General features: G+C 44.7%; 1 protein-coding gene and 1 long non-coding RNA gene across 2 annotated transcripts; both read left to right on the top strand.

Annotated features, from left to right (window-relative positions):
• Window positions 1-3322, top strand: LOC136373629 (uncharacterized). The gene is made up of 4 exons (XR_010745684.1): window positions 1-93; window positions 966-1021; window positions 1750-1846; window positions 2817-3322. It is a non-coding gene; the product is annotated as an uncharacterized lncRNA (long non-coding RNA).
• Window positions 3323-9561: 6239 nt separating this feature from the next.
• On the top strand, window positions 9562-13643 carry IER3IP1 (immediate early response 3 interacting protein 1). The gene is made up of 3 exons (XM_066339531.1): window positions 9562-9762; window positions 11242-11343; window positions 12171-13643. Exons 1-3 carry the CDS (start codon window positions 9672-9674, stop codon window positions 12224-12226), a joined length of 249 nt encoding a protein of 82 aa, XP_066195628.1. The 5' UTR covers window positions 9562-9671; the 3' UTR covers window positions 12227-13643.

The raw sequence follows: 13643 nt of genomic DNA, 5'->3' as shown, positions 1-13643 counted from the left end.
TGCAATTAGTCTGAAACCCTTCAGACCAGCTTTACTTTCTTGCAAGGTTTGAGCAAGTGTGAAGCTGACACAAGGATCTTCAGCAGTCACAAGGTAATCCACCAATTTGTAATCTAATTCTGCTTCATATTTTAGTTTTCCTGGTGTATTTTTTTGACTTCTTTTTAAGCACATGGGTTGACACTGAGGTTTTCCTTCGGACGTCTCACAGATGGGACAACAAGATTTGGTGTCTTGGGGGGTTGGAGGACTCTCTAGTAAGCAAGTTGATTTACCATTCCCAGTAACACTCAGCCCAGCTCTCCCTGGGGAGAATTTCTCTGGGGTAAATTTCACATGGCATCCTGGAGCAGATTCTGGGCTGACATTTGCTTTTATTCACATGCACTGATGGACAAGAGGCAAAGCCTGGCTAGCTTGTGCAGCTACCACTTCTGGAGGCAGTAAAATAAAAGGTTCTGTGATCTGGGGCAAATTGGCCAGGATTAGATAAAAATATCTGCTAGATATGTTAGCGAATGTTGTCAGTGTTGTTGGGTGGTAGGTCCATGCCAGAATTCCATCTCTGGAAGTGTCCAAGGCCAGGCTGAACAGGGCTTGGAGTAACCTGGGATAGTGCAAAGTGTCCCTGCCCATGGCAGGGGGTGGGTCTGGAAGGGCTTTAAGGTCTCTTCCAACCCAAACCTCTCTGGGATTCTATAAAGATTATATGCCATGGATAAACATGAAGTCAAACTCAAGATAGTGGAAGCTCATTGCCTAAACCGAAGCACTCAGGTTTTTTGTGTTGGATTAACTTCTATATTTTGGATCTGTCCCGCAACACATCTTGCTTTAATCTCCAGCTAGAGAAAATTCACGTTAGAGATGGTGAAATACTCAGGTGTTATAAAGGAATCTGACCTAAATATGCTGGTTTTGAACATTAATCTGGGATCTGGTTGTCTCTTTGCTTAATTTTTCAGAATGGCCCACGCTGGTGGCGAAGATTTGTACAGCTCCGTGGTTTTCCAGGAAGAAGGTGTTTTACTCTCCTGTTTGTTTCCATCAGCATTTTAAATCACTTTTGCAGTGTTCATCTGTGTGGTGACACTGCTGAGCATGCTACCAAGTCTGTCAGGTTACAGATACAAGGTGCTGAGTGGGCTCAAAAGGAGTGGATGAATCAGACATGGTAGACATGCTTCTGTTGGGGTTTAGGGTAGAAGGATCAGTGGAACTAAAAGGAGGGGTTGCAGAAGAAAAGAGTGGGAGTTTTGGAGGCAAGGATGTAAGCCAGTCTTCACTCCTTTATGTTTGGAATTATGTACAAGAGTAAAAAAAGGATGGAAACAGATTGTAAAGGGTGGAAGTAAAGAAAAGTGCTGCCGAGGCAGGCAGTAAGATTCAGGACCCTGTTTAACTATAAACAGGTGAATAATATGAAATGACTTTGTGGTCTAACAGTGCAGGGTGGACTTTCCCACCCTGAGATCCACAGGGCTGCATTTCAGTCTCAGTCCTGAAAAGCAGTTTTGCTCTGTTCTTCAGTAGATAAAGACACACGAGTTACTTAACTGAGCCATGGAATTTTTGAAGAAAAAGTAGTTCTAGGAGCACCCTTCTAGCACAGAGCTGGTCACCCCCTTCCACTCACAGTTTGAGCAGGACTGTCAGTATTTTCAGCCTGTAGCAACCCTTTAATTTCACAAAAGGCTGTGATCCCTGAAGCTGTTTGCTGCCAAAACTCACCTGTGATTTCTCTTCAAGGTTCACCACCCTCCACCTATGCCATTGTCATGGTGTCTCTCAGTGGGGGCCTCCTGCTGCTGGTTGCCATCATTATGGCAATAAGTGTTCTCCGGAGGTGAGTGTCAGGGCAGAAGAGAGAAACCAGGGTTGCCATGGGAATGTGTGCAGGGATGAATTCCTGCTCGAGCCAAGAGGGATCAGGCAGCCCACTGGAACATCCTGCCAAGCCCTAGTGAAGTTTCCTGGGGTCTTCCCAGGCTTCTCCATCAGCCTCGAGCTGGATAGGATAATAGTAGCTGGAGAATCACTTGGGTGGGTGCTTGGGTAATAGCAATTTAGGGCAATGACATTTGCATTTTTTAATATCTGGTTTTATATATATATATATATTTATTTATATATATTTATATATTCTATATGCACATATTATATATTATATATTTGTATATTTTTATATATATTCTATATGCACATATTATATTATATATATGTATATTTATATTTATATATATATAAAATATAAGATATATATTATGTTTTATATCTGGTCCAAATTCTTCTCCCCACCTCCAGATTTTTAAAATATATCCATCTATATCTGTGTCTATATCTGTATCTGTATATATAGATATATACATATATAGATATAATGATATGTATTTAAATTTTAGAGAGGAAGATTAAGGCACCAAGGCCCCTGATTCCTCAATAACGCCAACATTTCAGTTGTTCTCAATGACTTGAAATCACAAAAAGAGGGATTTTCCTTGTGGTGTCTATTTCTATAAAGAGAGGGAAAATTATATGTTTTGTGGAGCCTCTTCAAGCAAAAAACCTTGCTCAGTTTTAGTTTGAATGCATCTAGCCAAATGAAGCAGGGTGAGGAGGTTTTTTAAAGGGCAGAAGATTAAGGAAAAAAGGAATGTGCCACCTCCATAACTAATTAAAGCAGCTCTATCCCAGCTATCATTTCAATACTACCATAAATTACATTGTTATTAATTGACTTGGCTTCAAGATACCAACAGCTCCTCATGCTGACCAGACACCCAGTCATTTGTTTTTCTCCATTTCTCTTGTGCCAGGCATTGCACATCAAATTACTCCTCCAGAGACCTCAGAACAACTGTGGTGGTGGAAGAAGTTACAGTGGAAAACTGCAGATCTGACAAGATTTCGACTGTGGATTTGGCTGGCCCCATGTGCATAAATTACATTTCTTACAAGCAAAATGTGTGCCCAGCCAGAGTTTGCCATCTCTGAAGAGACAATTTCCATTTCTGATGCTTCTCCTTTGGTAACACCCCCCAATTCAGCACCAGAGCAATGACAGCCCACAGCTTCTTTCATTTGCAGCTTTCTTCTGGAGAGAAAAGGGGATAAAGAACTAAGGGGATGTGCGCTAGTGAGAGGATGGACTGACATGTTGCACTTCATTTTCTCCACCAAAATGCTGGACTGTGAACTCGTACCACAAAAGTATTAGAAAATGCAGGAAAATTGAGTTTTTTAATGGAAGTGGAGAAAAAGCATAGATACATGTACCCTTTCTCTGTGACGTGTTGTGTTAAATTTTACTGCAGAGATTTACGTCCTTTTCATATTGCCTCTTTTCTGTGGGGTGAGTCATAGGGAAAAAATAAATACAAGAGGGGGAATTCTGGATATTTTTACAAAGATTTCCCAATCTCTCTGACTCATCGAGAATCCCAGACCTTATGCTGAGACCTAACCTTCTGCACATGGTTTCCTATTATCTGCATGACTCCAACTTGCTGATGATAACATTATGGGAAAAGCTGCAGCTCCAGAACCACCAGGCCTGTGATTTGGTTTTTACCCACCCACTTTTACAGCCTGGAGAAAGAGACCATCTATTAATCTTTAAACTGACTGCTGCAACTTTCTGGGCACTGATGACACCAGCTCACCTGGCTGCCCTTCTCACTCAGGTGGTGGTTCCAGGCATCAGGCTGGGCAGGGATCTGGCTCCAAGAGGGATCAGTGTGATCCCTGGATGTGGCCAGCCTGTTCCAGCTTCATGCTCTTTGCTGCTGGGAACTCCTAGAGTGCAGCCTGTGAGTTTTCCTCCTTATCCAGGTTTACATGTGGCCACCATCCCCTGGAGAAGCCGCTGATGGAAGCCCTGGCCCCATTGGGACACAGTGGGACACCAAATCCTCATGTTTTTCACCTTCTCTGTATGACACCTCTCAAAAGAGAGACGTGGGGCAGGCACAGGAAGGTGAGGCTGCCCCACACAGATCCACATCTCATAGTCCTGAGGGAAAATCTGTGCCACAAAGGCAGTAGGACTTTGGTCAACACTGCAGCTGCTCGTGTTTGTCCCCAGAAGGGCTCTTTGAGTGACTTTTCTGTTAGCAGAGGTGGAAGCCAAACCTGCTTCCAAAGCTGGGGGCACATGTCAGCCATCCCTGGTCCTTTGATGTTAGCTGTATTCCCCCTCAGAATATTTCTCCTGGCACCATTCTCCCTGGTCCAACAGAAACACATCCGTGCAAGTCCATGGTGGCAAACATCAACTCTGTGCCTGGAGGAGTTTGTGTCCCTTGGGTTTCACTCCCTCTTTCCACACCTGTAGTGAGCTGCTCCTGGCTGTCCTCTGCTGTAGCACCAGCCTCAGACACCCTTTTCTTCACACTCCTTAATACCCCTGCCTTTTCTTCATGCTGCTCACTGCGCAGACTAAATCCCCCACCTTTCAAAATTCATGGAGCTGTTTCCCCATCCTCTAAATCCCTCCCTAAGACTCTCTGCTGCCTCCATGCCTGAAAATCCTGCCCGTCTGTCAGCAGTGAGGCAGGGCTAAGCAGAGACTTGTAATTCCCTGAAAAAATCCATTTGTTTCCTTGCTGCCCTGCTCCCCACATTGGCCTGCTTTTGATATCCACTGTCATCTGGCTGAGACATGGATTGGAAAATCCCTATGCCTGCCTCTGAAAAATATCTGCATGGCATTAAGCATGACAGGATTTGGTTCTGGGCTGGTGTATTCCAGTGCAAACACAACACAGACAGGCCCAATAATAGTATAACAATGTCATGTCACAAAGATGATCTTTAATCTCCCTTCCAGCTCAAACCATTCCCTGAATCCACGACAATTCTGTACTCTTGTTGGTAGCAAGATGAGCAACAGCATGTGTGTGTCTGTGTCTGTTTCTGTGTCTGTAAGAGAGAGAGAACCAGGCAACAAATGACATTTAAAGGCTGTTATGGTTACAGAGTGAAGTAACTTAGTAAAGCAGCACTGATAAATTTAGGTGTAAATTCAAAATTGTGCATGTTTTTCCATTTTGTTCCTCAATCCCCAGGCAGTCCTTTTGTGTATGAAGCCCTATTAATGTCCTCTCAAATCTCAGGAAGGCTGTCAGGCTGTGCTCTTGGAGGGATGGCTGCTCACTTGTCAAATAAGCAAGGGCAGAGGTGACCCATGAGTCATGGATAAGGCAGGGATTTTTTCTGTATGCAGCTGCTGACAGGTGAGGACCAGACACACGTTATCCCAAATGTACAAGATCTTATTGCACTCCCAGCTTTGGTGGTTCAAAATAAAAAAAATAAAAAAAAAAAAACAAAAAAAACCCCCCAAAAAAACCAAAAACCCATCTGGACATTAAACCAGTCACTCAATTTGTGCTTACCAGGGATGTGTTACATCAGCCAGATGCACCATTAACTTTACAGCTCTTCAACAGTGCTATAGGTGTGATGAGTAAGGGATGACAAAGGCTTTAGTCTAACTGTGAAATTTAGCTATTAGATTTATTTATAGCACCTGGATGAGACACAGAACCTAATTCTTTTCACATACACAAAGTTTTTCAGTTAATGGAAGTCACTTTTGTAGGAGTCGGTAAAAAAGCTGCCACCAACAAAATGCATTTCTTCACTTCCAGCTTGGGATTGTTGGGCCCAATTTCCAGACTTTTCTGTGTATTTATCTGGGTATGTACAATGTCTAAAGAGAGAAGAGGTTAAAGCTAGTTCAGAAAATAAAGTCAGAAGATGTAGTGGCAAGTAAGGTGAAGGGTAGAGAGGCTGAAGCCATAAGAGGTCTTCCTTTGTCATGGTATTTTCTCATCAAGATTAAACTCAGTTAACCCCAAAATCTTCCATGCAGCAACCTTGGTTCTCTTTAAGTGTAGGGGACAATGAGACCCAGAAGATGTGCTCTGAAAATATTGAAGGAGAAACTGAGAGTAAAAAACACCAGTGCCTTCACAATACTTCACCAGCCTGAAGTTTAATCCTTTGACATCTGTAAGGTGGTTTAAAACTCTCCTTTATGGTGATAGACTGCACCCTACAGATGACACCATGGGAATTTACAGTACTGAAACTCAATACCTTAATGAAGAAAAAAAAAAAAAGCCCCTTTCCTTCTAATGCAAGCAACTTTATCTGGTTTTCCCTTCAACCACGTAACGTGATTCAGAGATAAGACTCATGTGGTTGCTAAGTTGCCGTGATGGATTTCACTAAGGGGAAAATCATGTCAAGTTTATGTCAGCTTGATGGCAGCTGCTCTTTGGAAATACATCTTAATTATGGGTAAAAATACTAAGCCATAACTTGTATACTTATTGCAAAAACCTTGGGGTTTCTTTCAGGGCCATAACTCCTAAGCATTAGCTCTTCACTGAGGTTAGCATTTATTTATTTATAGCTTGGATTCTGTAAGGAGATAGCCCAGGAAATGCTACTTGATAATGGTGGTTGTTAGATATCTATGTTAGTGACCCCTAAATTCATCTGTGTTTAATTATAGAATCACTGCCAGAACGCCCTAAGTTATGTCTGAGGACAAAAGACAGCTCTGTTTGTGAGGCCATCATATGTCATCACTCATAACTTCTTAAAAATTAGCAGTGACCTTCAAGATGAAAATTTTCAGGACAATAATGACTTTCCCTGCCTGTATAGAATTTGGTAAACTCAAGGTAAGTGGGGATTTTTTTGTTACTTACAGATGGAAAAAGATTATTTGAATTATAACACACCCCCCCCCCCCAAAAAAAAAAAAAGGAAAAAAAAAAAATTGGGGGGGGCAGGAGGCCCTGGGCAACTAGAAATAGCTCAATTTTAAAATGTTAAAATGGTGGGGTTTAGGAGTTTTTCAGTCACAGCAAATTTAAAAATCTAGATGAGCAATTAAGAACTCCTGAGCCTGCAAGTGTGTGTTCACATGTGCCACTACACTCTAGTGTTCCCACTAACTGCTGACTTATGAAGTTAATCACACACACAAGAGTTTTCAGAACCAAAGCAAGCATTTGGGAAAAACAATAAGGTTTCATGTAAGCAAACACTTCAGTACAGGCTTCAAAAATATTGAGCTCACTGGAACTGCAATAGATGTTTTAGTCACTACCCTGAATTGAGACTGTATTCCTTTTTGAGGCTGAAATGACAAATGCTTTTGACCAGATGACAGAAACCTGATGAATATGCTTGATTCTCTGCCTCTCTTTGTGTAGCAGCAGTAATTTTGGGAGTAAATTACAAAGAAGACATGCTGTGATTCTGATGGTGGGGTGCTTTGTCTTTATTCCAGTATCAAAACGCAATGTTATTTAATAGTAATGATTATTAAGATGCACAATATTGTGGCACTGACTGTACCGAAGTAGGTGTTTTGGAAAGGAAATACGAACACAAGAACAAGCTGAGCTGTGGGTTTCTTCACAGCTGATTCACATGGTGTCTGAGCTTCTATTGATTATATACTCCTGCCACTTAATTAATTGAAGTGTCACATCATCGCTTGCTGGTGAGAGGTTCTTCACACAGAGCATGGGAACACAATATTGAGAAGTGGTGAATAATTTGTCCAGGTTGTGTCAGAAGTCTGTGGCAGGGCAGGGGAATAGAGACGGGATCTCTCCAGCTCACCACACCGAGTACAAAGTTTCCTCCTTTTGCACTGGGCAGGTCTAATAACCATCACCACAGAGTGATTATGCAAATAATTGTGCCCTGATTGAGTAATAAAAGCTACCAACCATCCAAAGTTAATGGGCTTGTGTGCTGTGTGATTACTGGGCAATAAAAATCAGGGGGATTATGCAAATCACCTCCTTCAGCCAATCGGACTGGAAGAGTCAAAGGGAAAAAATGTCTATTTGTGCATCAAGAACTACACTGGGATAACTGTGTAACTACAATACAGGGATAACTATACAACTACAGTAGCTATAACAGGGATACAGTATCCCTGAGCTCCAGTTAATCACAAAAATTATTCCTTCGTTATTTGACTGCAGAACTGCCCAGAAGCCCTGATCAATCCGGTTGCAAAGGTAATTGTTTTCTTTCGGATTCTGCAGAATTACGTGTTGCACAAACAGCACCTGGGATCTGGGCGGACTTCCTGCTAGAAACCTCAGTCAGGACAGAAGGAAAACTAATGTACTGAGAAAACACACGGGAAAACCCCGCTGTCCACAAGACTAAACGTAAGTATAAACTCATGTATTTTTGCATATGCAGTGTTTATGGGGTTTTTTATTAATTCTACTAGTATTGGGTCGCTGATGATGGATGGCCACGGGGGCTGCCCCACGCCGGGCGGTGTCTCCCTGCCAGCTCCCACCACCGGGAGACGCCACGTTACCACGTTACCGATGGAGGAGGATGAGGATGAGCCTTACTCCCGCTCCGAATCCAAAGGCCACTTGCTACACGGCGAGCGGAGCTTCCCATGTCACAGCCTACGCTGTGAGGTCCATGGGGCTCCGAGGGATCCACGGACCTGAGAAATCCACGGGGCTCCGAAGGACCCACGGACCTGAGAAAACCATGGGGCTCCGTGGGGTCCATGGACGTGAGGGAGCCATGGATCCGATGGACCCAAGGGGATCCTGGGAACCCATGGGGATCCAAGGGATCCGTGGACCCGAGGGATCCACAGTGTTCCACGGGCTCCATGGAGACGAGGGAGCCATGGACCCAATGAACCCAGGATGCTCTGACAGATCAATGGACCCAAGGGATCCAAAGGTCTCTGAACGACCAATGGACCCGAGGGATCCACGGAGTTCCATGGGATCCATGGATAGAAGGGATTCACTGATCCGACGGACCCACAGGGTTCTGACGGAACCACGGGGCTCCGAGGGATCCATGAACCCGAGGGATCCACGGACCCGACAGACCCAAGGAGCTCCGAGGGACCCACGGAGTTCTGAGGGATCCACGGACTCGAGGGCTCCACAGGGCTCCAAAGGATCCATGGGCGCGAGGGATCCACGGATCCGATGGACCCAAGGGGCTCCATGGGACCCACGGAGTTCCGAGGGATCCACGGAGTCGAGGGATCCACAGGCATCCAAGTGATCCATTGACCAGAGGGATCCATAGATCCAAAGGACTCAAGAGGCTCCAAGGAATCCCAGGCGCACCGAGGGATCCACGGGGCTCTGCGAGATCCACTGGCACGAGGGATACACACGGTTCCGCCGGACCCGAGGGCTTTCGAGGGATTCGGGGTCCCGAGGGATCCGCGGGCGAACCCGGAGTCGGACTCGGCTGCCGGGCTCCGGAGGCCCCGCCCACAGGGCCCGCCCCCTGGCTGGCCACGCCCCGAAAGGCGGGCACGGCGCTGCAGGAGAGGCCACGCCTCCTCAAAAACCACGCCCTCGTTAGGCGGGGTGCACCGAGCCACGCCCCCTACTTGCTCCGCCCTGCAAAGCCCCGCCCCCTCCTTGCGCGCCCAATAAGCGGCTGCAGCGAAGCGGCCGCGCCCCCAGCAAGCCCCGCCCCGGCCTGTGAGCGGAGGCCCCGCCCCAGCAGGCCCCGCCCCTCCCGCCCGTGAGGGGAGGCTCCGCCCTCAGCCCCGCCACGTCTCTCTTCGGCGCCGCTCCCGCTTCTGCTCCCGGTGCCGCTGCTGGTCCCGCCCCGCTCCGCCCCGCCGGGCCATGGCGTTCACGCTCTACTCCCTGCTCCAGGCCTCGCTGCTCATCGTTAATGCCGTGGCCGTGCTGCACGAGGAGCGCTTCCTTCGCCACGGTGAGCTGGGAGGGCCGCCCGGCCTGGGAGGATGGCCGCGGTGCCCACCGCCGCTCCCTGCCGGTGGGAGCAGCAGCGCACGGGGGAGGGGTTTCGGCTCGGGGTGGGTTTGGGGATTAATTCCCAGCCGCTTCCGTCGTACCTTTGTGTCTCTTTCTTTTTCCCCCTCCCCTCCATAATTGTCCGTTTTTCCTGTCCATTTTTAACTGTTTTACGCCCCTTCGTGCCGCGCCTCGGAGTGTTTGGTGTCGTGCAAAGATTTCCTTTTTCTCGTCGTGCCTGGTTCTTGATGAGATGGCGCCTCTCGGTCCGTGGGATTCCCAGGGCTGGGCATCTCGTCCTTCAAAGGAAACCAAAGCCCTGGAAAACAGAGAAATTCCACCGACAAAGAACCGCAAAGCCGTGGAAAAAAAATGGGCAGTGATCTACGGTTTCATTGGTGTGAAGAATCCTGACTTCTCCACGTCAGGCTGAGCCAGGATTTTTGGCAGGAGTGCAGAAAGGCATCCCTTTCTCCTGCTCCCCGCTTGTATTTGCGTCAGGGGATCTGCTCAGTTTGGGTTTGAGCTTTTCTTTTGCTCTCCTGACGAGCAGCTGGATTTAAAAAAGGGAGATGTGGGGACTAGTGGGTGGGTGAAGCCACTTGTCAGCTTCATGAGACTTGGGAATATAGCTCCAGGTTCATTCCAGTGGGAAGCAGCAGCTGGCAAGGCTGGTGAGGGAGAGGACTCGCCCACCACCCTCAGTTTGGTGCCAGGGAGATGAGAAAGGGAGAACAAAAATCACTCAAAAGTGGTCTCTGGAGAAAGGAACACAGCTTAGGCAGTGGGGTTTGGGGTATTGAGAGCTGCTCCTTGCTCTGCTCCTCCCCAAAATGGTAAGAGCTGCAATCAGCAGATCTTAGAAATCCCTGGACACATCCTTGGTCCTGTCATGCTGTGTCTGGGCATCTGTTCAGGACTTCTGTTACGGTCAGAAAAGTTGCCAATTCTTTTTTTTTTTTCCCCTCAAAACTAAATCACCACCTCTATTTTGGAGTTCGTGCTGGTTGTTTTTCTCTCATGTGGCCCCTTTCTCAGTGCTGAAGCATCATCACTTCACAACCAGCAATCATTTGGTATTTTATTTTCAGGACTATGAACAAGGTTGCAGTTGGTTTAGGGTTTATTTTGACAGCTATTTTTTATTTTAAAGCCCAGATGAGCTCACGAGTTACTCTGGGCAGACAGGGAACAGTGGTGTATTAAAACGGTGAGGGTTTTCTTTACAGAAACATGGCTTTGTCATCTCTTAACGTGAGGTTTAACAGCTTTCAGCCTATTGTGTTAAAATATGTCAGTGAAATAAGGCTAATTGGGCTGTCTGTCTGTGTTGGTATAAACTACATTCAGGATAGATTGCTCGTTAAAATTGCAGCGTTTGTTGTGTGGTTTTGGGGTTTTTTCCCCTAACGTGTGTGTCTCTTTTTATGTGACCCAGTTGGCTGGGGAAGCGATCAAGGGATTGGAGGATTTGGAGAGGAACCAGGAATTAAAGCACAGCTGACAAACCTCATTCGATCAATACGAACCGTTATGAGAGGTAAGGGCACAATACTCTCTATTATTATGATTATTATGATTACAATCTGTAATGTCTTGTTGCTGCACTAATCTATACTTCCTCTGAGCCTGGACTCTCAGTAAGAGGGTGCAGGCCTCACTTAAAGTGCCCTAATTCTGGTAAAAGTGCAAAAACATTCCCTGACTCTGGCTTTTGTTTCTCCTGCTGAGCTTTTGCATTCCCTTGAAGTCGAGTTCGGCAGCCTGGAGAAAGCTTGGTGTCAATCACCGTATCTAAATCCAGTTTTATGGGAAGTACCTCTGAGGGAAATGTAATTCCTAGTTTTCTGAAAGGCAAGCCACGTTTATGTGTCTCAGAAGATGGGGAGAAAAATATACTTAATTTGTGAGTTACTGATACTTCTTCATTATGAAGGATACCAAAATTTTGTTTTGTAGATGATGATACAGAGGGAGTAACAAATTTTAACCTATCCTGCCTACCACTGAGTAAAACCCAAAACATTTATTCTAAGGATAGAAACTGAATTTTAGATGGTTTATTTTCATTTGGAGAAAGAGTTATTTCTGTTAAAGTTAAAACAGAACTAAAGGCTCTGGGTTAAAGTTAAAACAGGCTGTGGAAAAATATTTCTGCTGTTGCTTTCTACTCATGTCTAGTATCCTAGGATACTAGAGAGCCAGGCTTCTTCCACTGGTCACAACTTTACATAGGAAAATTAAGTGTATTTTTACAATTTTGACTGGTTCTGCTCCTTCTCCCAAGGTTATAAGAAGCTCTGTCATTTTGTAATGTGGAAGGGAAAATTTTCGCTATTAATTTCTCTTTTTTTCCCCTCTCTGCAGTGCCATTAATAGCCCTGAACTCCATCACAATCATTCTCCTCCTGTTGTTTGGTTGAAGACACCCACTAGAAATCCTTTGGACATCCAAAGAAGCCAGTTGCTGACCACCACTGCTTTTGAGTTCCCTGGGATCCAGCATGGTTTAACTGTCAATCTGACATTCAACTTAAAATAATAAAAGACACTGGTTTCTATTTATCCCATTTCCTAATCTTCCCTTGCAGTTTCATTAAGCAGGATCACGGGATCAATGCAACAACGCTGCAAACACATTGGACTGTGACCAGTTCTGTTGCTGCCTGATCATAGTGTTGATTAATTATTAGAGTAAATGTCATAGGGTGTTGCAGTGACTGGCAATGGGATGCAGCTTTTAAATGCCTCGTTACTCAGGGATGAATTTCCTTCAGTACGCTCTCCAATTTGTTTTTAAATTGAGGGAAACAACGTGTTTGTTTTTATTGGAATTACAACCACGGAACTGTTTTAAGAGAATATGAATTAGGCTCTGGAAACAAGTTATAAAGAATACTTGTTATAAAGGATTGAAGTCCAGCTGTGATATGGAGGGAGATAAAACCAGCTGGGTAAAGTCCTGATTCAGGTTAGCACTGAAAGCTGAATTTTCCTGCTTTGATTGGGGATTTTTCTGTTCAAATTTCATGCTGATGGTAAAGTCAGTTGAAAATAGGTGCAATTGCAGTGCAAATTAAAAATTAAAATTTAGAAAAAAAAAGCTGTACCTAAAGCTAGTAACTCTGTGTTAACTTTGGGGATATTAGTGATTAACATTTGTTACTCTTCTGTCAAGGATTGTTATTATACTTTTTAAAATATGTATTAAAGTTCTGCGTGGTGATTACTGTGACTGAAGTGGGGAACCATTTGTATTCTGAACTTCCTGGGAAACGTGGGAGGGGAATGCCCTGTGCTTTTCAAAGGCATTACTTTGTGAAAGACCCGCGAATTTGCAGCCTCTTCTGTTACTGCTCCTTCCCCTGCCCATCATTATCATTATTTGTTAAATTAATAGCTTTGAAAGTGCAACTGTAAGTGTAACTTTGCAGTTCTGTCGAAAATACTCTAATTGCTTTTCTACCAGTCTTAATTGAGACAAGACTGCTGAGTTAGGTCTGAATTGGAAAAGGTGATTCTCATGTATCTTGTTAGAGAAGGTAGAATTCTTTGTCTATTTCTCTGCTAAAGTGTTTAATTTTAAAGAGGGGATGCCAGAGGGAAACCTGGCAGTTTCATTATTTTAAAGCAGCTTAGTCAATCATCTCTTCTCTGGACGTCTTGGTAACTAAAGCAAACGCTGTTATATATGGAGAAAAATCTGTAAAACATGTAAATGCATTTAATGATCTTCAACCACAGTTTTTTGCAGCATAAAGTATATCCAGGAGGAGAGTTTTCTGTTGTTTCTTTTTTTCTTAGTGATTTTTGTAAATAAATCCTGAATTTCCAATTTAA

The sequence above is a fragment of the Sylvia atricapilla genome, chromosome Z (genome assembly GCF_009819655.1).
Source record: "Sylvia atricapilla isolate bSylAtr1 chromosome Z, bSylAtr1.pri, whole genome shotgun sequence".
Classification (NCBI taxonomy): domain Eukaryota; kingdom Metazoa; phylum Chordata; class Aves; order Passeriformes; family Sylviidae; genus Sylvia; species Sylvia atricapilla.
This window is presented reverse-complemented; position numbering and strand designations above follow the sequence as displayed.